The sequence below is a fragment of the Nansenia antarctica genome (genome assembly GCF_963989245.1).
Source record: "Nansenia antarctica genome assembly, chromosome: 1".
Taxonomy (NCBI): Eukaryota; Metazoa; Chordata; class Actinopteri; order Argentiniformes; family Microstomatidae; genus Nansenia; species Nansenia antarctica.
The window spans coordinates 83,165,334-83,191,873 of NC_137674.1; the positions used below are offsets into that span (position 1 = coordinate 83,165,334).

The 26,540-nt window shown below is 44.8% G+C and overlaps 1 protein-coding gene across 2 annotated transcripts; it reads left to right on the forward strand.

Moving 5' to 3' along the window:
• Nucleotides 1-811: 811 nt before the first annotated feature.
• Nucleotides 812-26,323, forward strand: LOC308167069 (lysophosphatidylserine lipase ABHD12-like). Of its 2 annotated transcripts, XM_080541427.1 has the most exons (11): nucleotides 812-1,112; nucleotides 6,412-6,531; nucleotides 6,914-6,947; nucleotides 7,038-7,083; nucleotides 24,012-24,141; nucleotides 24,674-24,711; nucleotides 24,874-24,950; nucleotides 25,049-25,131; nucleotides 25,602-25,680; nucleotides 25,869-25,984; nucleotides 26,090-26,323. In XM_080541427.1, the coding sequence occupies exons 1-11, from the start codon at nucleotides 985-987 to the stop codon at nucleotides 26,115-26,117; spliced, it is 879 nt and encodes a 292-aa protein (XP_080397553.1). In that variant the 5' UTR covers nucleotides 812-984; the 3' UTR covers nucleotides 26,118-26,323. The 2 variants fall into 2 exon arrangements, with proteins under 2 accessions (XP_080397553.1, XP_080397554.1); XM_080541428.1 differs by lacking the exon at nucleotides 812-1,112 and having other exon boundaries at nucleotides 6,427-6,531; nucleotides 24,002-24,141.
• Nucleotides 26,324-26,540: the final 217 nt, after the last annotated feature.

Below are 26,540 nucleotides of genomic sequence, written 5' to 3' on the forward strand. Positions count from 1 at the left end.
CGTGGAGCTTCCTCTGGTGTTGTATGTGTGGACGTTGTTCACTTTTTGGAAGTATGTTGACAGGTACTTGGGTGTCTTTGTGGTGTAGCGTATCTTGAAGACCAGGCCCAGTGCAAGCTGCTGCACTCTGTCAACTACTCGTAGCCAATCAAGGCTCAAAAAATGAGCAGCGGTTAGATGTGTCCTAGGGTTGAGGCCTAGCAGAAGCCTAACCAGTTTATTTTGGGCTGTCTGGAGTCTTGTTTTATGGGCCTTTGTGGTTCTATAGTACCATGATGTTACGGCATAGTCGAAGTGACATTGAATGAGAGCTCCTGATAGGGTCCTCAGTGTGTTTTTACTGACAAGTGAGGATATCCTGTACAAGAATCTAGTTCTATGGTTCACTTTTTTGATTACTTTTGCTGCCATTTTATCTCCGGAAAGATTTGCCTCTAAGATGGAGCCCAGGTATGTAATATCCTCTTTTCTTGTGATATTAATGTTACCCACTTTTATTTTAAAATGTTCAGCCTTTCTGAGTTTAGATGGGGATCCGTATAGGATGGTTTCAGTTTTACCTAGGTGTATTGATAGTTTATTGTCAGCTAGCCAGATGCAGATTCTACTCAGTTCAGTGCTTAGCGCTTTTTCCACCTGCAATATGTCCCTGTCAGAGACCAGCAGAGCCGAGTCATCCGCCGAGCAGAGCCGAGTCATCCGCCGAGTCATCCTCTCTCTCTCTCTCTCTCTCTCTCTCTCTCTCTCTCTCTCTCTCTCTCTCTCTCTCTCTCTCTCTCTCTCTCTCTCTCTCTCAGACCCAGATCCCGGTGGTGGTTGTGGTTCAAAAGAGGTTTCCTGTCTCTATGTGTCATTTACCTTTTGGTGCCTTTTCTGCTACGACCTGACATATTGAATCATCTGGTATATTCTCATAGAGGTGAGCTTTGGGATTATGCAAAAGAAAATGCGTTGTAGATAAGACATACAGGTGAATGATAATCAATGTTTCTTTCTCTCCCCTTAGTAAGAGTCCCATTCTTTGTAGATCTTAGCCAGCCCGCTGACCTGTCTCTCAATCACACTGTGAACCTATATCTCACGTCGGAGGAAGGGGTCTCCCTGGGCGTATGGTGAGTGTCTGACATAATCATAATCATAATTTGCTTCTATTACATCAATGTACGGATACATGGAGTAAAATTCTTGGGTGCAGGTTCAATTATTAGACATTGGCATTCCAGTAGAAATACAAAATCAATAAAAGAATAAGCAGGATATAAACAACAATCAATAATAGAATAAGCAGGATATAAACAACAATCAATAATAGAATAAGCAGGATATAAACAACATTATACAACAGTTAGTCCCGACCAAGTCATTTGATTGAATGGTCTTTATTTATTGTCATTGATATAGTCAACGAAATTTCGGAGGGGGGGCTCCCCTGGTGCTAGGAAAAAAAACTAAAAAAACAAGAAGGGAAAGGAGCTGGTTTACATAAATAAAGGCTATGTACACTATCCACTATACTATACTATACAAATAAAACACTGTGCTGTACTCTATGCTATGCTATACCTATTCTAACATTTCCTATTCTCTGAACCTTATGTACCCTAGGGTTGTCATATTGCACATAGTGTTATTGCACATTCATTTAAAGTGTCGCAGTTTGCAGGTTTGAAATGTACACATTTGTGTTTCAGTATTACACTTGATTTCAATCTAGTAGCTGCCATCAATTTGTCTAGATTGTCCAGGGCCTAGAACCTAGGTCTTTGCTGTGTTCAGGGCCTGAATGGCCCTGGGGTTGAAGCTGAGCTTCAGTCTGTTGTCCTTGCGAACATGGTCCTGAACCGCCTGTTCGAGGGCAGCCGAGCAAAGTGTTCGTACCCAGGGTGGGATGGGTCTCTGGAGATCTTGGAGGCCTTCCTGAGGCAGCGTGTGTTGTACAGCTCTTCCAGAGAGGGGAGGGGGGCGCCGGTGATCTTCTGGGCCGATCTCACGACTCTCTGTAGTGCATTCCTCTCTGCGGCTGTGCAGCTGGAGAACCAGATGCAGATGCAGTAGGTGAGGATGCTCTCCACTGCGCAGCGGTAGAAGGCCACCAGCATCTCCTGTCCGATGTGGTCTTTCCTGAGGACTCTAAATCAAATCAAATCAAATCAAATTTTATTTGTATAGCGCATTTCTTACAAGATGTAACTCAATGCGCTTCACACAATGAAAATGTTCAGTCAATCAGTCAATCAATCAATCAATACTGACAGAGCCGCGAGCAGGCAAAAGTAAAAAAAACCTGTATACTATGTAGCCAGGAAAAATTCCCTTGCAGCCCTCTACCAATAGAGCGACTACTAGCCAGTTTGCTTACCAGTACCCAGCGGTCCAGGGGAGGCCAGGACCACCGGCACAAAGCAAGCAAGCAAGGGCAAAAACCTGTACACCATGTATCCAGGAAAAATTCCTTGCATATTATCGGCGTACACACTGTCCATAAATTTTGTGTTGTATTTGCATCGTTCTGCATCCAGTATGGTCACAGGTCCTGCCAAAAGAGAAACTTAAGCACAGTTATGATGCAACAACACAATAGAGACAGTAAAGATGACAGCAATACAACCTGATGGTGGTCCTGGTACACCCTTGTACCGGTTCCAGTACTGCTCTAGGTGCTATTTGGAGCTGACAGTGCCTCATCAGCACCCGGGTCCATTTTCCTGTCAATACAAATCTCAAAAACACGAGTATGGTGTAATGGCCTAGTGATCCTAGTTCTATAATGTCCAATGTCTCCCTTAGTATCAAAAGGCGACATTGAATAAGTAGGTTTTGAGGTCACGCTTAAAAATGTCCTGAGTTTTAGACAACCTCAGGCCCTCAGGTAGGGTGTTCCACAATCTAGGAGCATATATGCTAAAAGCTGATCCTCCAAATCTCTTTGTCCTAGCCTCTGGCACTATTAAAAGTTCCGTGCCACTAGACCGTAGGGGTCTAGCTGGTGTGTATCTTATGAGCATGTCCACCATGTAATTGGGTGCATCACAGTGAAGTGATTTATAAACTAGTAAAAGGATCTTAAAGTCTATTCTATGACTGACAGGGAGCCAGTGTAGTGATCTCAAGACAGGTGTGATGTGCGCTCTCCGTTTGGTCCTAGTAAGGACACGAGCAGCAGCATTTTGAACCATTTGTAGTCTATTTATCATTTTTTTGGGGAGACCTGTCAGGAGAGCATTACAGTAATCTAGCCTACTAGTAACAAACGCATGCATTAATTTTTCAGTGTCTGCCTGGGAGAGAAATGATTGTACCTTCCTTCTTCTAAGGAAGAAGAGCCGCTGTTGTGCCTTCTTGATGATGGCTGCTGTGTTGTTCTTCCAGGACAGGTGATCCTGTATGTGCACCCCCAGGAATCGGAGGGTTGAGACTCTCTCCACGCTCCCTCCGTCGACGAGCAGGGGCTGGACCTCAGATTTTTTCCTCCTGAAGTCCACGATGATTTCCTGGGTCTTTGACTGGTTCAGCAGCAGGTTGTTAACCTTGCACAGCTTGCTCAGCTGCTCTACCTCATCCCTGTACGCCGCCTCGTCCCCCCCCGAGATGCAGCCCACCACGGTGGTGTCGTCTTTTCTCCCTCTACACCAAGTCTCTTGGCTCGGTAATCTCTTCACATGGGCTCTCCTACCACAGCTACGCAGACGACACTCAACTCTTCCTGTCCTTCCCCCCGTCTGATGTACACGTGGCAACCCGTATCTCAGCATGTCTCGCTGACATTTCAACTTGGATGGCTGACCACCATCTCAAGCTCAATCTTAACAAGACCGAGCTCCTCTTCATCCCCGGGAAAGCCTGCCCTCTCCAAGACTTCTCCATCACAGTGGAGAACTCTACTGTAACCCCCTCCCTGACAGCCAAGAACCTTGGAGTGATCCTGGATAACCGACTATCCTGTGCGGAGAACATTGCAGCAACGGCTCGCTCCTGCAGATTCTTCCTCTACAACATCAGAATAATACGACCATTCCTTACCAGAGAGGCAGCGCAACTCTTGACCCAGGCACTGGTCATCTCCCGCCTGGATTACTGCAATGTACTCCTGGCTGGGCTCCCCGCTTCAGCCATTAGACCTCTGCAGCTCATCCAGAATGCTACTGCCCGGCTGGTATTCAACCTCCCCAAATACTCGCATGTCACCCCTCTCCTTCGCACCCTGCACTGGCTCCCGATAGCAGCTCGCATCAGATTCAAGACCCTGGTGCTTGCATACCAGGCAGCTAAAGGGACAGCCTCTGCCTACCTGAAGGAAATGGTAACCCCCCAAACCCCTGCCCGCTCACTCCGCTCCTCCACCTCGGCTGGCCGACTGGCCCCACCTCCTCTACACAGCAGTCGGGCTGCCCGATCACGTCTCTTCACAACACTGGCTCCCCGCTGGTGGAATGAGCTCCCCACGGCCGTCAGAACGGCTGAGTCACTACCCATCTTCCGTCGTACACTGAAGACCCATCTCTTCAGGTTACATCTTAACTGCTCCTCCTGAGACATCTTCTGACCCTCACCACTACGTCTCCTAAAGACACCCGCTTTCCCCTCTACTGTGTCCCTTCTGTAAGAACTTCTATTGCCCCCCTTGTACTGTTTCTCAGTTTCTCCAGAGAAAAGAGAAAAAATAAAAAAGGCGATAGGGAGAAGGTTTTTTCTTCTATCAGTGGCCCCGGGCCCGAGCTAGATTACTCTTCCTGCAACGAATGGTGGATTGCTGATTCACATGCTTAGTATTCAAATGTATTGATTGTAAGTCGCTTTGGAATAAGGCGTCTGCTAAATGCCAAAATGTAAATGTCTGCAAACTTTACGATGGAGTTGCTGGGGTGGCGGGGGTGAAGTCGTAGGTGTAGAGGTTGTAGAGGATGGGGCTTAGCACGCAGCCCTGGGGGGACCCAGTGCTGAGTCTGAGGGCTGTGGAGGTGTGGGAGCCCACCCGCACCCTCTGGGGGCGGTCAGACAGGAAGTCCTTGATCCATGCACATATAGAGTGTGATAGTCCCAGGTCTAGTAGTTTGGTCACTAGCCTGTCTGGAAGGATAGTGTTGAAGGCAGAGCTGAAGTCCACAAAGAGCAGTCTCGCGTAGCTGTTTCCCCTCTCCAGGTGGGATAGAGTGAAGTGGAGAGTCGTCGATTGGACATGAGTGCTGATATACAGTATAACAGCACTGGGACTTTTAACTATGTATCACTCCACCGCACAGGTGTTCTATTAAATGACCGTTAATACAAAGTAGCTAGCCTGCAGATGTTTGTGTTCGGGTTACTAGGCAACAGTCCAGTAGAAGCTGTTATATCGGTATATCGTACCTACGACCGAATCACAGCCGTGCTGATATTCAGATATCATTATAACAGCACTCCCTCTCGTGTGATATTGCTTAAATCAGCAATAGCTGTACAATAGCATCAGCGTGTCTATAATAGAATAGGTGATAGCAGCAAAATGCTAATCAGCATATCAACATTCTTAATGTTGTCAACTGTCGTAGTATTATTATGTCCTCCCAACCTCCCTTGTCCCTCATATTTATCCAATCACAGGCCCCCTCTTGTGTCTGTATAGCCTAAACGCACCAATTCCTGCAAACCTCCCCGCCCCTTGAAGTGGCATGCCATCTTTTGTCCCGTGAGAAAGTTGGCGCCCCTAGACCGAGGTTACATTGTGAGTGGGTTACGCAAGTATGGGATGTGTTAGTATAGTGAGGTGATTTGGAATCACACTCTTGTTGATGGTTAGCTCTGCCAGACAGATGTTACTGTAACTCAAAGGCCACCCTCAGATTTTGAGGAGGTCCTGCTTGGTCTGATACAAGGTCATCCACACTCAGGAGGAGAGAGACTCGAGAGTGTGTGAAACGAGAGAAACTAGCCTCGGACACAGTAGCATACCTTACATCTGAGAAAGGAATATGCGACACAGTCTAATGCTTTGGTCCTCATGTCGGGATCCGATGTAATGATCAGACTTTTCTTTTGAAAAATGTGAATACATTTACGCATTGTTGAAAATCAATGACATATCGCTAGTCAACTAACACAGCTTGTTTTGTGAGCCTGCTAACAATGTAAAGTAGTGTTACAGTTAACTAGGTAGCAGTGGGGGATTACTCACCGAATCCATTTCGAACCGCATTTTGGCTTGACTAGCGAGTTTGTGTTGTGATTCTCAACAACGTTGAAACGTAGTTCCGTGTTTCAAAAGAAAACTCATTTTGATTGGTTGCCGACATGTGGATCAAATGATCAGACTGTGTCACATATACTCACTGGTCAATGGTCCCAGTATGATACATACTATGCTATCCTGTCATAAAGTCAGTGTACATTAGTCACCTCTTCCTCTAAGTATAGTCACATTTTGATGTCTTCAAGGCACACGGTCCCTGAGAAGCAGTGGAGGGAGGCGCAGGGGAAGGACTCTGCTTGGTACCAGGCCTCTTTGGGGGATGGAAGTCCGATTATCATTTATCTCCATGGCAACGGAGGCACAAGGTACCAAGAACAATGTGGTTAAACAGAAAGTTATTTCGTTAGCCTCATAGCAGAATTGCCTAAGTCATATTTTGGCCAAATTGAGATATCTGCCTAACTCTACTCTCCTAACACTGCTGATTCACTGTGCGTTATTGCCTATATCAGAATGCTTGTTACATTCCAAAATCACTATCTGCCCAAGTCATCTCTTTGACATAGGCATTTTTGACACTACATATAAAGATGGCTCGGCTGACCACGAGTGAAGAATGTCTTAGGTAATTATGCTAAGAGGCTAACAGTTTGCAATGTTACTATTTGAAGACACTGATAGGAATAACTAAGCCGCTGTTCTTACTTGTGAATGTGACAGTATTCATTCTTTCATTCTTTCAAACAGGGCAGCACCATGTCACCGTGTGGGACTAGCAAATGTGAGTGACTATAACAGAGGTTATTTCAACATATGAGTGTTAAAAATAAGTGGTAATTTATTCATTTTAACGGATCTTCGTTTTCCAAAGGTTCTGAGTGCCACTGGTTACCATGTTCTGGCTTTGGACTACAGAGGTTGGTTCATTTGACTGTTTGACTGATTCATTTAGTTCCTTACTAATTTTATAACAATCTTTTCACATTCTTAATTCTGTTCATCCATGTTTAAGATGTGAGTTTAATTTCAGAATATGGAAAGAGGCAAATTCCTGTAAAAGGATCACGTCATCTGCTGGTGTGGGTTACCTTTCCACTGCCCTCCCATGGACACATTTAACACTAGGACAGCCATGACTATTTTACCTACTATTAGCGCCGCCTCGGGGGTCAAACCGTAAGTCTTTATGTTAGGGCTGTCCCTAACGACAAATTTTCTAACAACTAATCTAGCGATTATTTTATTATCTAATCTATTAGTCGATTACTCTAACGACTAATTTAACGATTAGTCTAACGATTATTTTTTTTACTGTTCGGTTAATGTATCACTTAATTTCCCCCAAAATAATGGCTGTATTGTCTCTCTCTGTTTAACAGTGTCTTTATAAAGCACTCTGGGTAATAGCTGCTGCTCTTATAAAACAAAGCAGCGTGTGACATGCACATTACTCAGATGGCCGCCCCTTTAAATGATCAGCTGATGTATGGGGGCTGTCTGTGGGCCCGCAATTAAACACAGACACCTTTAATTCGGCGACCTGCTACTACTACTACTACTACTACTACTACTACTACTACTACTACTACTACTACTACTACTACTACTACTACTACTACTACTGTAACTGCCTCTGTCAAACAGCCCCAGACACAGGGCAGAGGTTTTTCCTGGCTCAAAATGAGGCAGAGGTGGTACCAGTGGTGTTTGACATCGGGGGGGACCCATGAAGCAGGGCTGTCTGGGGGTCCTTAAACATCAAACACTTAATTTCTTGCATTCTAGTGAATTTATATGCACCAATTTGTGTCCTTTCTGCATCAATTTATGGTGGAAATGTCATTATTTATGTAAAGGAAAACACAATATTCAGGCACCAGATGACCATTCAAAATATAATGTAATATAATGCAATATAAGGCTCTCAGGCATTCTGTACTTTCAAATATGTATTCTCCTTGAGCAGTCAACATACTATCAGCTATTTCGCTAGCAAAAACGAAAGCTAACTTATTTGCGAAACAGCGCCCCCGCCACCACGTCGGCGCAGTGCCACAATTGCAGTTAGAAATTACAGAAATCCACCGAGTGCAACGCTTGTAGAAAATACGACCGTCAGTTTGTCGAGAGCTGGAGGCGGATAGAAATATGACGGAGGCGGCCGCCTCATAATTCTCTATGCAGGAAATACCCTGGCCATTTAGAAGTCTGTCCATCTGTTGAATGTTGATCTCATTTGCATACTCACGCTGTGTGTTGTCATACGCAGGTTTACGTATGTTAATTACGTTCATGTCTATAAATGTGAGAGCGCCAAATAAATCTTTCTCTTTCCGGAATGTTTACCGATGCGAGCAGTCGTGTGTATTTCTTGATTACCAGAGAGACAGTTAGCAAGCATGGCTTCCACACCGTCAACAGGTTATGGACCCAGGCGTGAAGTAGGAGGAAGCAGATGGTCTTCTAGACTGTGCTTTGATGGAGACGAGAGAAATTACGAACTATGGGAGACAAAGTTTTTGGGTTACCTACGTTTGAAGGGACTGAAGGATACGATCCTAAATAACCCTGACTCTGAAGCAGAGTCGGATGATGAGAGAGACGGAGCGGACCTCGACAAGAATGAACAAGCTTACGCAGAACTTATCCAGTTTTTGGACGACAAAAGCCTGTCCATAATCATGCGAGAGGCAGCAGACAACGGGAGAAAGGCTTTCCAAATGCTGAGGGACTATTACGCGGGTAAGGGAAAACCCAGAGTGATTAGCCTATACACAGAGCTAACCTCTTTGCAGAAGTCTGCAACTGAAAGTGTGACTGAGTACATTATCAGGGCAGAAACAATAGTCACAGCACTTCGAAAAGCTGACGAGAAGTTCAGTGATGGACTATTGATAGCTATGATCCTAAAGGGACTACCCGATTCTTTTCAGCCATTCAGTATTCACGTTACACAGGGCGACGAGAATTTGACTTTTACTGAGTTTAAGACAAAGCTCAGAAGTTTCGGGGACACCGAAACGTATCGTGCTGACACAGAGGACAACGTGATGAGAGCGAGTGCTTCCGACGGCCGAGGGAGAGAGAGGACTACAGGATTCGACGCCACGTGCTTCAACTGCAGAGAGAAGGGACACATCGCCCGGGCATGTCAGCGCGGCGAGCGCCAGACTACAGGATTCGACGCCACGTGCTTCAACTGCGGAGAGAAGGGACACATTGCCCGGGCATGTCAGCGCGGCGAGCGCCAGAAGCAAGTGAAATGGTGTGGATACTGCAAGAGCTCCACACACACAGATGCAACCTGCAGGAGTAAAAGGCGAGACAACGCAAAGCAAGCGGTCGATGAAGAAAGTGACGATGAAGAGGAACACGCATATGCCTTCAAAGCAAGCGACGTCCAGCTAGCCGGTTTCAAGCACAAAGGGCTGATGGTGGACACCGGAGCAACGTCACACATAATAACGGACATACACAAATTCAAGAAGTTCGACGACACGTTTCAGCCAGAGAAGCACTTCATCGAGTTGGCGGATGGCACCAGGACAAGCGTCGTGGCGATCAAAAGGGGCGATGCAGAGGTGAACCTGGTGAATCGCGCTGGGAAAGTGGTGAAGGCCAAGCTGAGGAACGCACTCCTGATACCATCTTACCCACAAGAGATATTCTCTGTAAAAGCAGCTACTGCCAACGGAGCTTCAATAAGGTTCAAACAAGGACATGACGAACTCATCCACAAGAGTGGCACGAAATTCGACATTAAAGAACACAACCGGCTCTACTACTTAAACACTGTGAGTGATGCTCCTGTAGTAACTGATGATTCATGTAACGGCTGTTATGATATCCAAACATGGCACACAATTCTTGGGCACTGTAATTATGATGATGTTTCCAGGTTACAGAATGTTGTAAAGGGAATGCAGATAAAGGGTAAAATTGATAAGACTAAAATGAATTGTGAAATATGCACACAAGGTAAATTCGTTCAGAGCAGAAATAGGGAACCAGACACAAAAGCGAGGGAAACATTTGAACTTGTACATACAGATTTGGCTGGTCCTATTGACCCAGTAGCCAAAGATGGGTTTAAATATGCCCTAGCTTTTACGGATGACTACTCAAGTGCACTATCTGTGTACTTCCTAAAAACTAAGAGTGATACGGCGAAAGCTACAGAGAGATACCTCGCAGATATAGCACCATATGGAAAGGTGAAGTGCATTAGGTCCGATAATGGGACTGAGTTTACAGGACAGGAGTTTCAATCTCTGCTTAACAAGAACCGCATTAGACATGAGTTCTCAGCACCGTATTCGCCACACCAAAATGGCACGGCTGAGAGAAACTGGCGCACACTATTTGATATGGCACGGTGCATGCTAATTGAGAGCAATCTGCCAAAGGAGATGTGGACGTATGCTGTACAGACAGCGGCAGTAATACGCAACAGGTGTTTTAATAACAGAACCAAGCAAACTCCATTCCACACGCTGACAGGCAAGAAACTTATCTAGGATGAGGGTATTTGGATCGGTGTGCTACGCATACCGACAGGACAAAAAGAAACTGGACCCACGAAGTGAGAAAGGGATTTTTGTAGGATACGACAAAAATAGCCCCGCATATTTAGTGTACAACCCAGACACTAAGAAGGTCATGAAACATAGGCTAGTGAGGTTTGCCACAAAGCCTGTCCTGGTAAAAAGAGACGCAGACAGACCCAATTATGACTGATGATGACGACTTACCTGGGGGGAGAAGTATCCCTAGCACAAGAGCAGAGGTGACAGAAAAGACAGGCGTGTCTCGGGATCCTGATAATTCTGATAGACCAGACAATATTCAGATTGAGGGAGGTGAGCCTCGTTACCCGAGGAGAGATAAGAGAGCCCCACGGTACCCCTCTGAGTATGTTACTGATGAGAGTTCAGATGATCATGTGTCATTTAGTGTAGATTACTGCTACAGAGTATGTGACACACCGCAAACCTTCAGAGAAGCAATGAGCTCAGACAAGGCAGACAACTGGGCTAAGGCCATGCATGAGGAGATGGATTCTCTTAGAGAGAACGATACATTTACTTTGACCACCCTACCAGAAGGTAAACGGGAAGTGGGGGGTAGACGGGTGAAAACCAGTACAGATCAATCTGAAACCTACAAGGCTAGATATGTAGCCAAAGGATATAACCATGTGAAGAAAACACTTGCTATGAAATTTAAAATGAAAGATCTAGGGAAACTAACACATTTCCTAGGCATTGATTTTGATCAGGATGATGCTGGAACAGTAAAGATGAGCCAGAAAACATACATCTCTAAGGTACTAGAAAGATTTGGTATGTCAGATTGTAAGCCAAGGTCCACTCCATGTGAACCAAAATTAGACAACAACAATGATACTGACCCTGTGGATCCCAAAAGATACCGTGAGGTTGTAGGGAGTCTAATTTACTTAATGACCTGTACCAGGCCTGATTTGAGCTGGGTCGTGGGTAAATTATCACAGCATTTGTCAGAACCAAATGGACAACACTGGGTAGTGGCTAAACATGTAATGAGGTATTTGAAGGCCACAGTAGACCACAAGCTATGCTACAGGAAGAGTGAGACAGATCTCCATTTTGTGGGGTATAGTGATTCCGACTGGGCATCTGACTTAAGTGACAGATGAAGCACGACTGGTTATTGCTTCAGTTTAACAGATGATGGCCCACTGATTTCATGGAAATCAAAGAAACAAGCTACAGTAGCCTTGTCAACCTGCGAGGCAGAATACATGGCGCTGGCTGCGAGACAAGAGAGTTTATACCTAATACAATTAATGAATGGGATGGAGAACAATGGTCAATATACACCAGTGAAAATATTTGAAGATAATCAAGGTGCAATTGCTTTATCAAAAGGAAACAAGAGAGTTTATACCTAATACAATTAATGAATGGGATGGAGAACAATGGTCAATATACACCAGTGAAAATATTTGAAGATAATCAAGGTGCAATTGCTTTATCAAAAGGTCCAGTGTGCCGCCAAAGGTCCAAACATATTGATATTAGATATCATTTTGTTCGTTCAGCAGTAAATGATGGTAAAGTCATACTAGAGTACTGTCCTACAGAAGATATGGTGGCAGATGTTATGACGAAACCAATGACCAAGTTCAAGATGGAGAGATTCATGCAATTCATGTTGGGTGTGTGATCTATTAAAGTGTCTGTCAAAGTACCTTGTTTTTTACGGTATTGTACAGGTCTGAGATCTAGTGGGGGTGTTTAATGTTTAATGATAATATGTTCTTTGTTCATTACGGTATTGTATAGTCTGAGATCAAGTGGGGGTGTTGAATGTTGGATCTCATTTGCATACTCACGCTGTGTGTTGTCATACGCAGGTTTACGTATGTTAATTACGTTCATGTCTATAAATGTGAGAGCGCCAAATAAATCTTTCTCTTTCCGGAATGTTTACCGATGCGAGCAGTCGTGTGTATTTCTTGATTACCAGAGAGACAGTTAGCAAGCATGGCTTCCACACCGTCAACACCATCACCACAACACATAGCTAGCTAGTAGCTACATGGCTAGCTAACGTTACTCTCGCTGCTATGTTATGATTAGCTAAATTGATGCTAACGTAGCATGCGAGCTACGAGCTAGATAACGTAGGTGCGAGCACCACAATGACAATAGGCTACCGTAGCTAGCCAGCTACATAGCTAATGTTACTAACACCAGAAGACAAGACATTCATCAGAGCAATTGCGCGTCATCTCCCTGTCATCAGAATGTCCACGCCCCTTTTTGGGTGATAGAAGCGGAGAAGTTTGACTGGCGGTCAATGGGAATTTCTGGTCTTCGCTACTTTAATCCGATAAAATAAGAAAACCGTAGTGCTTTTTAGATATTAGGAGCCCAAATCCGATGGCCAGTTAGGCAAACTATTATATAGTGTCGTTTCCGATCAATGATCGACGTCGTTATATAGAGAAAATTAATGAAATAGGGGTTGATTTCATCAGAGCAGTCATACGTCATCTCCCTGTCATCAGGGATTTGTAGTTCTTCATTTGATTTGCTGTGTCAATCCCCAGATGAGAGTGTTACATTAGTTTTCTTAAGATAGGATAATAAATAAATCTGTTCAATGGGCATTTGCCAAAGTAGCCTACTGTTAATCAGTATTTATCCTGTATGGTGTATATGAAGATGTTATGACGTTTTATCATGAAAATAATTGACACGGCAAATCAAATGAAGCTCCCAGAGCGCATTCTTGCTCTTTCTTGAGGGAGCTCACTATTCTTATTATACAAAGTCTTTCAGATGAGCAGGAGTCTGTTTTGTCCTCATGGAGTGACGTAGTGCCAATGGAGGCTCTGCTCTCCCGTCCAGCGTAGTGTCAGCAGGAGGCTGTTCAGGAACACCTGTAGGGGCTATTACTCTCTCACTGACTGGAGTGGTAAGGACAGTATCCTCCGGCAAGGCCTCTGATGAATGTCCTGGATCTGGTAGGTTGATAGGCTCTGTAGTCTGCTCAGATGTAGTCGTGTCGCTGGTCGTTGTTGTGTAGCGCTTCCTGATTTGGTCGACATGTCTCCTTGTGGAATGTCCACTACCTGTCTGTACTGTATACGATACAGGTCCTGTGCTTTCCTCAATGATGGCTGGTATCTACCTTGGTCCATGGCTGTAGTTCCGGACATACACCTCATCCCCAGGAGAAAAGCTCCTCCACTTGCTGTGTGCGTCATGTTGTTTCTTCTGTTTCAGCTGATTCTGCCGGATTTTTGTCTTCACATCTGGCAGCAGCAGATCCAGTGTGGAACGTAATCTTCTGGACATGAGCATTTCAGCTGGTGCCAAGCCAGTTGTTGTTTGTGGTGTGATTCGGTAGTTAAACAGAAATCTGGCTATTCTTGTCTCCAAGGTCTCTCCCTTCACCTTCTTTATCCCTTCTTTGAATGTCTGTACTGCTCTTTCTGCCAGGCCATTCGATGCAGGGTGGAATGGTGCGGATGTCACATGCTGTATGCCATTCTGCTTCATGAACGCCTCGAACTCAGCACTTTTGAAGCATGTTCCGTTGTCTGATACCAGCATCTGTGGCAAGCCGTGTGTGCTGAAGCACTGTCTGAGCTTTTCGATGGTTGTTTGACTGGTCGCTGTGTTGGTTGGATACACATCTATCCATTTTGAGTGCGAGTCCACGATGACCAGGAACATCTTTCCTAGGAAGGGACCTGCATAGTCGATGTGGAGTCTGCTCCATGGCGTCTCAGGCCACTCCCATGGGTGTAGTGGGGCACAGGCTGGAGACTTCCTGCTTTCTTGACATGCCTGACAGGACCGCACTTGAATCGCCATGTCCATTCCTGGCCACCATACATATGAGCGTGCTAGGCCCTTCATCCTGGATATTCCCGGGTGTGTGTGGTGTAGCTGCTTTAATATGGCCATCCTTCCTCTCTTCGGAATGACCACTCTCGCCCCCCAAAGCACACATCCATCCTTCACACTCAATTCCAGCCTCCTCTGACTGTATGGGCTGACTGATGGGTCCACCTCTCTTGGCCATCCTTTCAGGCACCACTCATGCACCTGGGAGAGTGTTTTGTCCTTGGCCGTCCACTGCTTCACCTGAGCTGTTGTGATCGGTGGGTCATCCACGACCTCTATCATGAGCACTTTGTCTGCATCCTCCTCTTCTTCGGCCTGGGGTAGGGGCAACCTGCTCACTATTTTGTACTCGTATGATCTCAGCAGGACTGCCCACCTTTGCACTCGGGGCGACCCCATCTGTGGCACTGGTTTCTTCTCATGAAACAATGATATCAATGGCTTGTGGTCAGTGCTGGTTGTGAACGTCCTTCCATAGAGGTACTTATGGAACCGCTTAATCCCGAATATTATTGCTAACCCTTCTTTGTCGAGTTGTGAATAACCTTTCTCTGCAGGTGTCAGCGTGCGTGACATGAACCCCACTGGTCTCTCACTTCCGTCTTCCATCACATGTGAGAGCACGGCGCCCACTCGGTAGGGTGAGGCGTCACACGCCAGCACCAACTCTTTGTCAGTCGTGTAGTGCACTAACACTTTGGCTGATTGGAGTAACTGTTTCGATTTCTGGAAAGCTTCTTCCTGTTCTCGGTTCCAGGCCCATGACACACCTTTTCTCAGCAGATGATGTAACGGGGCTAGGTGTGTGGCCAGGTTAGACATGAATTTATTATAATAATTTAACAAGCCCAAATATGCTTTCAGGGTGGGGGTGGGGCTTCCTCTATCGGGGTGGGGCTTCCTCTATAGCTCTCACCTTGCTCTCCACCGGATGTAAGCCTTCAGCATCGACCTTGTGTCCTAAGTACTCGACTTCATCCTGCAGGAACGCACACTTCCGTCTGTGTAGTCGCAGACCAGCTTCTTTAAGCCGTCGGAGTACGTTGTCCAGCGTGCTCAGGTGCTCTGCTTCATCTCTCCCGGTGAGTATGATGTCATCCAAGTACACTGCTACTTGGGGCAGGCCCTGCAGTAGGCTCTCCATCATTCTTTGGAATATTGCTGGTGCTGATGATACTCCAAATGGTAGCCTATTGTAGGTGAACAGGCCTCTTTGTGTGTTCACTGTTAGGTACTTCTTTGATTCCTCCTCCATCTCAATTTGTTGGTAGGCGTGGCTTAAGTCAAGCTTGGAGAACTGTTTTCCTCCCGCCAGGGCATTGAAGAGGTCCTCGACACGGGGAATTGGGTATTGTTCTAGAGAGGATGCGTTGTTTACTGTGAGTTTGTAGTCCCCACATATCCGGACCGCACCATCTGGCTTCAACACAGGGACTATGGGTGCTGCCCACTCAGCATACTGGTGATATTATGCCCTCCTTCAACAGTCTGTCCAGCTCTTCTTCCACCTTGGACCTCATGGCATATGGAACAGAGCGAGGGCGATAGAATTTTGGACAGGCTTCGGCAGACACCCGAATTGTTGCTTTCATGCCTTTTAACATGCCTAGCTCTTTTTTGAAAACTTCCTCATTTTTAATGAGTACTTCCTGTAGTGTTTGTGCCTCTGTACTCACATTCTTTATTTCATCCCACTTCAGCTTTATGGCTTCCAGCCACCCTCTTCCTAATAAGCTAGGTCCCGCACCTTTCACCACTACTAGAGGTAATGACTTCACCTGCTGTGCATGTCTCACCTCCACTTCTGCTACACCTACTACACTGATTTGTTCACCAGTATACAACTTCAGTTTGTCTTATTTGTGGGCGTTGTTTTTCTCCCCACGTCTCATTGAACTTGCTCTCATTCATAATGCTCACACTCAGGGCTGGACTGGGACAAAAATTAGGCCCTGCCATGTGGCTCAGACCGGCCCAACACAATCGGTCCGACACCGCCGATCAACATGCTGGCAGTCTGTTGAATATACCATTTGTAAAAACCCCTATAGAGCGGAGTAAGTGACAGGGACAGCAAGTATACCAATGCAAGTGTGAACCAGTGTACTCACTCACTGTTGACGTACTCCACGGTGATGAGACATGGCTGCTGTGCTGAGCAAACAATACCCATACTCAATACTGTTAAGTAGTTGTATAACAAAAAGCTCGGCAGTCATAGGAATAATTACTATTATTTATTAACATTTTAATACTGTTAAGTAGTTGTATAACAAAAAGCTCTGCAGTCAGAGGAATAATTACAATTATTTATTAAAATTTTAAATACAAACAATATCAAATATCACTCAATATAACACCACTGTAAAAAAATTGCAGACAATGCAATAGGGAAGAGAGAGAAAGACACACACTGTCGTCCCACTTGTATGCTGCCTCGTTCTCCACATGCCTGTAGCTCAAGCCCCTCTTGCCTATCACCTTCACCACATCCACAACACACTCCAAAACCTGGCGTTTCTTTCTTACTTGCTGCCTATGAGCAGACATCTGACTGCCAGCAAACTTGCTCTGGATATCTCCTTTTCTACTTCTTAGAAAATAGGCTTCAGCACACTTTCGGTGTGTAGCACTCTTTTCATGCTCCTCCACATTCTGTTGCGCACGTCTCCATCCTGTCATTCCAGTAATACATTTTCTGGGGTCAGTGCTATTGCCAAATGCCATACAGACAAAACAAAACAATGTATGCTGTTCTTCGCAATATGTGAGCCACTTCCTACTGGTGCCATCTGCACATGTGAAATACTTTTGTGCCGCTGTATTTTTGGTTCTCTGCTGAGGGTGGTAATCTAAAAAGTGATCTAGCATGGAAGGCTCAGGACAGGCAAAGTAATTGAAGTCCTGAACGTGGCACTCTGTTTCCTCTGTTTCATCTTTTTCTCTCTCCTTTTCCTCTCTTTCCCTGACACTCTGCTTTTCTGGGGAGGGCAGCAGCAGCTCAACCTGGTTCAACAAGACATGGACAGAGAAGTAAACTAACTGGTTGTCAAAATCAGCAAAGTTCTCATTTACATGTACACACAGGCTGCATGATTGCATTATGTTACACCAGAAGCCCAGTCATTTCAAATGGAAGGTTGCAAGACAACATTATTGGGTTGCAGACTGCATGAGTTTTATTTCTCCATGCAATAAAAAGCATTCATTAGTTCTGAACTAGGCTAGTGTAGATTTAAAAAAAAATATTTTTATTTTCAAATAAAAAGTATTATTAACACCCATTGTTGGTATTGCATTTATGTCAGTGACAGTGATACCTCAACTTGCTAGCTAGCAACAAAATAGAAAGTCACAAAATGCAGAACACCCCCATCTAACGTTAGCTATAGAGTCCACAGCCAAGCAGCACTAACGTTACACCACGAGAGAGATCACTGTGTGTGCATGAATTCCAGCCAAGTCCTGGTGAAGCGCAATGCAATCATGCTGCCTGTACGGGTTAGCATAAGTCATAAGACAGTCTCTGCTGCTGCTCCCTTAATCTGGCCAATGCAAGCGACTAACATAACTTTGCTTTTGTAAAACCAAGTAACAACATTGCTTACCTCTCTAGCTGTGTCCTCTGTCTCCTCCTCAATTGCTAACGGCACATCAGTGCTAACGTTAGTTAGCGGAAAAGATGTTGCTGTGGCAGCCGCAGCTGTAGTAGGCCTAGCCCCCACAGTCGATGCAGAGAACATATCTGTCAGTTTCTGACATTTTGAGGCATCCTCTGCTGGCTTCTTACTTTTTTTCTCCCTAATTTTCTGGGCACCCCCTTTCACTATCTTATCTACGGACATGACACTGCACTTGGGTTGTCGGCCGAGGGATCAGAGTGGGGGAGGGGGCCGATGGACAGCAGGTGTGTGATTGGGCCAGCCCATGTGTTAGTATAAACGGGGGCCGCCGCTTGATTCAGCGCTATTTTGGGCCGCGCATTTTTATTTTTATTTTTTTTAAACATTTGGGGGGGGGGGTCAGGCGGCCCGACCGGCCCAAAACTAGCGCGGCCCATCTGCCAGCGGGCAGAAAGATTGTATGGCCAGTCCAGCGGTGCTCACACTGCATCCTGTATCAATTTCGAAATTTACTGTCTTCTTGTTTACTCCAATATTTATGACAAAAGGTTTCACTTTCTGAATCGTTGTTTCCGTTTTCAAGCAGGCTAACGTGAATGCCTCCTCTGAATCAGAACTCTCATCCCCGTCCTCTGCTCTCTCGCGCACATTGTGGGAGCGGTGTGGACGTGCGCCCCTGTGCTCTGCTCTGGGTGCGTTGTTTACACTGGCGCGTGCGTCATCTCTGCTTCTATTACGGCAAGCTTTAACTATATGGCCTAATTTCCCACAACCGTGACACTTGGCATCTTTAAACTTGCACTCACCGGCACTGTGTTTTGTCCCGTGACATCGGTAACATTCTCTCTGTCTCCGGTTAACATCTTCGTAACGTCTCTCGTCCTTCCTCCCTGGTGCGCCCTCGGTCCTCACCTGGTTACACGCGGCTTTAGCCTGTAGGTCGTGAACGTTTCTGCTAGCGGTTTCTGCAGCTACAGCAAGTTTGTATGCTCTCTCAAATGTTAAGTCCGTTTCAGCTAGCAAACGTCGTTGAATCCGATCTTCATTTATCCCGCACACCAACCTGTCCCTCAGCATCTGTTCTAGTGTAGCACCGTAGTTACAATCCTGGGCCAACTCTCTTAGCTCGGCTACGAATGCACTGACGGTCTCATTAGGCTGGCGAGTGCGGGAGTCAAATTTATACCTCTGGACAATTTCACTGGGTTTCGGACTGTAGTGATTTTTCATTAACGTCGCTAGTTCCTGGTACGTTTTCAAGCTAGGCTTCTCTGGACTAAGTAGGTTCCTCATGAGTTTGTACGTGGCTGGCCCCACTACACTGATGAGAATAGCTCTCTGTTTATCCCCATCATCTATGTCATTTGCCTCAAAAAAAACTGCTCCAGTATCTCGCAGTATTCCTCCCATGTCTGGTCCTTAGCTTCATAGGCTGACAGGGTCCCTAGCAACGCACTCATGTTCCCGTTACCTTAAATCCTCCGTTGAATCTTTCTTGGTCCACCGTAGCTCGTTAGCTCGCTAGCTAGCAACAATCCGATTCAGTCCTACCGCCACCTTGAACTTGAACTCCCGTCCAGCATACTCGTTCACTCGGGCTCTTGACTTCGTGTCCTTATGTCCCTCCAGTATCCTCGTCGCCAATATGTAGTAACCTAATTAATGAATAATGGGAATGCCATCCAGGATTCAAGTTAACCTTTTATTCAAGAACAGGTGGTCACAACGTGGTACTCCGGGCACTGCCTGGCTTAAGGCCGGTTTAGGCTTCTGCGTCGAATTTACGTGCGGCTACGCCGTAGACTACGCGAGGGCTATCCAAGTTTATAGTTCGACGTTGGTCCGCGCTGCAATTACACCGTCACATCGCTAGGTGGCAGTGTGTTTTCAGCCCCTGTGCTGTGCCTCTTCCGGTTAGGAACTCAACAGAGCTCAAAGCTCAAAGCGGCATAATAGCGATCTTTTTGTTGGTATGCTTGTTGTAAATAAAAGTTCTATGATGCATTGAAATGACATTAAACTAAGATAATACGATGGTTATAATAATTTTTCAAATCTTTATTAATAAGTAATTACAGAAAAGGTGAATGACATTTCTGTCATGACGCATTTTGGGCGACGAGAGAGTCGAGACTTGTCTGAATCATGTGCTACCAAGCGGACCAATCACAGAGCTTACGGTTACGTGCGCTCTGACGCGTGGTTAGATTTTTTGAGAGGAGCACGTCAAGGCTACGCACGGTCATGCGGGACTACGTAAGCTTACGCGTAGCCTACGGCGTCGACTTTACGCAGAAGCCTAAACCGGCCTTTACTCTGGGACCCCGGCTATATAACAGGTAACTCCAGCCCAACACCTCTGGGGGTTCCCCTACTGTCGTGGGGTGGTACTACAGGTAGTTTAACCAGGATATCACACTCATGTACCGCTGTTGGTCTAAAAACAGTATCAGACCTCAATCCAGATAAAAACCTGTAACAGTAAACAACACAAGCGACTGCCATTTCTCTCCGACATTACAAAACACAAACCGTTGTTAGCAGTGGCGGGCGGTGCATTTCACACCTAGGCCTTCAGTGATGTCCTACACAGTCCTACCTGAATTATTCCACCTCTTAATACCATCATTATGACACGTCATGGCTCTAGAAACTATACATTTAGACAGATACCCAGTATAACCGGGCATTGCTGTGATGTTCATATCTGATATAGGGGTATACCCCTTTAAGAGGGCACGGAAGTTAGGTAGCATATCGGAGCACGGAGAGTATAACGGAATAAAGAGATCACAATTATTATTTTTTTATGACAGACACAGTAGAGATTATGACAGGAAGGATGGGTGAGAGAGAGAGAAGGGATGACATGCAGGATATGTCCGCGGCTGGAATCGAACCGGGATCCCTGCGGTACATGGTCAGCGCTTAATCCACTACGCCACCTAAGCGCCCACACAAGTTTGTTTTACTACCACACAAGTGTCATCCCTTTTAACAATATATACAATATTACAATATAGTACCCCGGGAAGTGATTAAAAGATCGCATTGAAGCCCCACTTACTCACACAGCTGAGCCAGTGCACCACACCACACTCTCTATGAACCCCAGGGTCGCTCCGTATATCTACATCTCTTGCAGAAAAAAATTAATGCTTTGTACTCACCAAAACAACTGATTATTTGAACACAACATCCATCCTCCTTTCTTTCCTCAAGAAGACTTCAATGTCTCTGTTGTACAGTTGATCAGTTCCACCAATAAGTCCTTTTCTACATGTTAGCGTCGCTAACGTCGGGGTTGGCCGTTCTCTTCTGATTATGTCTAGCTTTTCTTAGAAGGTTCTTCTTGAAAATGGCATTGTTATAATATCTGCCACCAAATCTACCTCTTCTCCAGTGTGCGAATTAAATCACGGTGTGCGGGGGAGCCCAGGGATTAAAGCAACAAACAAAAAATCTCCTGACGGAAAAAAAAAATCAGGCCAAATCGGGGCCGGTGGCTTTCCGTGCGCAAAGCGCGTGTGCGATTTTCCGTTCTACGTTCTAATGCTTTGACTTTTCTTTCGAAAAATGTGAACACATTTCCGCGTTGTCGAAAATCAATGACACATCGCTAGTCAACTAACACGGCTTGTTTTGTGAGCCTGCTAACAATGTAAAGTAGTGTTCTAGTTAACTAGGTAACAATGTAAAGTAGTGTTATAGTTAACTAGGTAGCAGTCCAATCAATTTCGCTGCTGTATTTTGGCTTGACTAGCGAGTTTGTGTTGTGATTCTCAACAACGTTGAAACGTAGTTTCACCCTTTTCCATAGTTTTGAATAATAAATGTGTGGACTGACGATGTAGCGCAGCCTAACTTATTCTAATAATTATTTAACATAGTTTCATTCTGATAATTATTCCCCCTCCTCCCAGACTTACATGGTCACATTATTATTGGATTGGTTGTTTGCGTGCCGGGTGAAGTTAGCTAAACATTTAACCTGCTAGCTAGCAAGAGAAACATAATGTCACTCTCCAAAGGTCTAAAGAGGAAAGTTGACGGTGAAAACAGGGCATTTAAAGAGGAATGGACAGCGAACTATGCGTTCATCCTACCTGGTTTCATCAATGCAAAGCCGTTGTGAGACTCACATTTTCCGTGCTCACAATGAATGTTCCCTTCCACCATGCGAGTCGTCCTTTTCGTCAATGAATGTGATAAAGACGCACGAGAGGAATTGATTGGTGCATAAAAACCTTGAGAACTGCCGGACGTCCATAATAACTGCCGGACGTTAAAGTGACGTCCATAATAATAATAAATAATAATAATACATTAGACTTATAGCGCTTTTCTAGACACTCAAAGACGTCCATATCACCAGATAGCCAACAAATAGTGACCGATGGGAGATGCCAGTTTTCTCATTAAGTGAGATTTAATAGCCTAATATTATTTTTTCTATTTTTAATGAATGGCTCATTGTAATTATTATCCCTAGTAATGTAGCGTGTTTGCTCTGTCATTTCAAGAGCATATAGGCTAAGCGGATTCAGCTTTTTTTTGCGCCGATTTAGTTGTCAATGTTTTTCATAAAATTAAACTGCATTTGCTTTGTTACTGTTCACATGTGTGGTGCAGTCACATAGCCTATAAGTAAACATTAAGTTTGAATTATTTACTGAGCTGGCGTTACTTTTTTCAAACCACACACCGCATGTCGGCTATTTCAGCACCACGCGTTGTCCACCTACTTATCACTATGAGGGGTTCAGCGTCAGTGCACCCCGCTCTGTTACTGTCAGGCATAGTTGTAGCTAATAAAGGCCTATATGTAGGCTATAATATATCATATACCTAATACCAACATCAAAATAGATTGTATGCCTCTACAAATCATATTACACCAGGTAAAATCCGTCACAACTTGGAATAAATCCATCGCAATTTGGAATATTTTAGAGCTCCCCCAAAATTTCACAAACCATGTTTCCAGGGGAGCTCATGTCACCACTAGGGGAGCTATAGCTCCCCGAGCTCCCCCTTATTTCGCACCCTGCTCTTCTCCTCCTTCAACCATTGTGGCTGCTTGTAGAACAAATCTAAACAAATTAGCTATATTCCATCCAGCCATGTTGCTCGAACCAGCTTCTGTTGAAACTCCTTTGCTGAGTCCCAAATGTCTGTGATTGGTATCCTTTAAGAATTGGACGTCTTGGCCCTTCCTGAGGATTTTGGCTAATATCCGCAACCGGGTTAGCATCCACCACGTTAAGTTTACTGGCACTACCATCCACCGCTTTAGCCATACTGGCACCACTAGCATCTCCGACATCGTCCTCAAACTGATTGTCCTCTGTATCTCCCATCTCTGTTTCAAGAGACTCGCCAACAATTTTTGCGGGTTGATCATCCATCATCCGTTTGGAGACCAAGAAACGATCCATTATTCAATATAATACAAACACTTCTCTTCTGCTCTCAACTAGACACGTTATCCAACTACACCTGCAATTTTAAGCGCGATCACTAAAATTAGTGGGGGTGCTAGCGGACTTACCGTAAATAACGTATGATAGGTGATCTCTATTAATAGCCTATCCTATTAATAACAGGACCACAATTATTTTATAGGACCAGATAATGTCACACACACAGTCGAAAAAAATATTTTATTCATTTTTTTAAATCTAATTTGTTGGGGGTGCCACAGGGGTGCTATGGCCTTTCTTGAGGGTGCTCAAGCACCTCCAAGCACCCCCCTGGTGCCGCCCCTGTATGTGTTCAATGAATGAACTGTACAGCCACTGATATCACAGACTCTGACAGGGTTCGGTGACTCATCTGGAGAGCCCACTGAAGCTGGCCTGACCACTGACGCCCTCTACCTGCACCAGTGGGTAACGGCCAGGAGTGGCAGCAGCCGGGTGGTGATCTGGGGGCATTCCCTGGGCACCGGGTGAGTTGGACAACGTGACTGCAGGTTGACGGTTCACTCTGTAGAGATAACGAAGTGGCAGTTGATGATTTAGCGAGATAGATGTTGGAAGATATTGAGAAGCTGTCATATCATTAGCCTCATAGCATAATTGCCTAACTCTACACTCCTAACACTGCTGATTCACTGTGCATTATTGCCTATGCCATCAGCCTATCAGAATGCTTGTTACATTCCAAAATCATTATCTGCCCAAGTCATCTCTTTGACATTTTTTTGTGCATTTTGACACTACATACAAAGATGACTCGGCTGACCACAAGTGAAGCATGACTTAGGCAATTATGCTATGAGGCTAACGATATTATATAACTAAATAACGACTACCATTAGTGCTTATTGCAGGTTTACTCCTGCTACTTTTATTACCACGCAATGTAATAATTGAGATACTCAAATCAGTTAGTAGATATGACATGTATATGATATATATGACAGAACATAACGTTACATAACATTAATACATACTATTTCACCCCTCATCTTTGTCCAGAGTGGCCACTAATACTGCAGTCAAGTTAATGGAACAAGGTAAGGCTTCAATGACCCAATTCAAACGATGAACCGATTCATGACGTTAGCCGTTAGGGTTTTTTATGTTTTTCCCCCCCTGTGATTCATCATACTGAAGCTTACTTCATATCATCATCATCATTACATATTTATATGATTGTAATCTCTCACTGTTACTAGGGGTTGTTGCGGATGGTGTGATCATTGAGGGGGCATATACAAAATGGAAGGAAGGCGCCCAGCATCCCTTTGGCTGGGTAAAATGCACATTAATAATCATTAAATGCCATGGTACTGAATTTATGTATGGATGTATACTTACAGTGTGTTTAAATGTAACTCGTTGGGTCCGTAGTTTTATTGGAGGTTCCCAGGCTTTGAATACTTCTTCCTGGACCCAATGGCAGAAAACAATATAATCTTTCCTAATGACGAAAAGTAAGTCGGTTTTAAGACTCGAGATTCTGATGATAAACTTAATTACAGTGGAAAAAGTGAAGGGGTCTGAATACTTTCCGAATGCACTGTAGATATCCTGTACATCAATATACTCTATTACATATACCGTTTATACATTTATCACATGCCAGACACTGTTATTATTATTTTTAATGGCCACCTTAATGGGCTGAGATGGGCTGTAATGGGCTGTGTGAGAATAATTTGCGGTCTTTTGTGAATACAATAATAATAATAATAATAATAATAATAATACATTAGACTTATAGCGCTTTTCTAGACACTCAAAGACGCTTTACAAACTGAAAAGATCGAGTAGTAATAATAAAAAGAAACAAAAGGTAAATAGAAGAAAGTATAGGGGCCTAATTATGGTAGTGCTGGGGACACATGGGAAGGGAGGGGGAGAGGGTTACTGGTGAAAGTAACTTTTCCCCACGTTTTTGCAGTTTGAAGAAGATGAAGAGCCCTCTTCTGATCCTCCACTCTGAGGACGACCACATCGTGCCTATCCACATGGCTCAGCAGGTGGGATGAGCCTTCTCTAAATTACCTGCAGGTCCTTGATATCTTCTGTCAGTTATCCATATCACATAATCACAAGCATGCAATGTTGTTATTTGTTTGACATGAATGACTATAGCAAGATGGATTCCCTTGAAATGTATCTCTGATGTTGATTCTCCACTGCTCATCCTTAATGTATTCCTATAAAGCTTTATGCCATAGCTCAAGACTCAGAGACTCAAGTCAAGATGGTGCCATTTGCTGGATCTCATGGGTACTTGCACAATGGATTATACAAAGACCCTCAACTGCCAAACATTATCCGGTGAGAAACCACAACAAAAAACATTCATAAATGACTAATCAGATTTTACTACACATCACTGTTTCCATTTCCATATTATTCACACCCCATCTTTTTTCACTGCAGGCAATTCATGCTGTCACTGACCCCCTGAGTCAGTGATCCATACACGGGACACGCCTCAACATGTATGGCCCAGCAGACAAGATGGTTTTGTGTTTTATGTTTCCAGGTAACATCCTCTAAGGGACAACAGATGGAAACTAGCCTTGGCTGTAATCTGGCTTGTTTACAAGCTTTCTGGTAACACATTGTGTAATACATGGAGTTTGTTCATTAACCTGCACTGTCCCTTCTCAAATAAACATATCAAATCAAATGTGCATCCCTTGTAGATCGTCCTCTTTTACATCAGATTGTGCAGAGTTTAGTATTGTGTCATCTTGATTATTGCTCTCCAGTCTGGTCTTCGGCTGCCAGAGGTGAGATTAGGAGGCTCCAGGTGGCCCAGAACAGGGCGGCGCGGTTGGTTCTGGGTTGCTCAGTCCGAACTAATGTGAACAGCATGCATGTTGAT

Bases quoted from the DNA above. Each gene is read 5' to 3' on its own strand.
- LOC308167069 (XM_080541427.1), top strand. From the start codon at position 985: ATGTTTCTTTCTCTCCCCTTAGTAAGAGTCCCATTCTTTGTAGATCTT. The intron at 24,712-24,873 runs GTAAGGCTTCAA...CACTGTTACTAG, and splicing joins AGTCAAGTTAATGGAACAAG to GGGTTGTTGCGGATGGTGTG. The intron at 25,132-25,601 runs GTAAGTCGGTTT...ACGTTTTTGCAG, and splicing joins ATCTTTCCTAATGACGAAAA to TTTGAAGAAGATGAAGAGCC.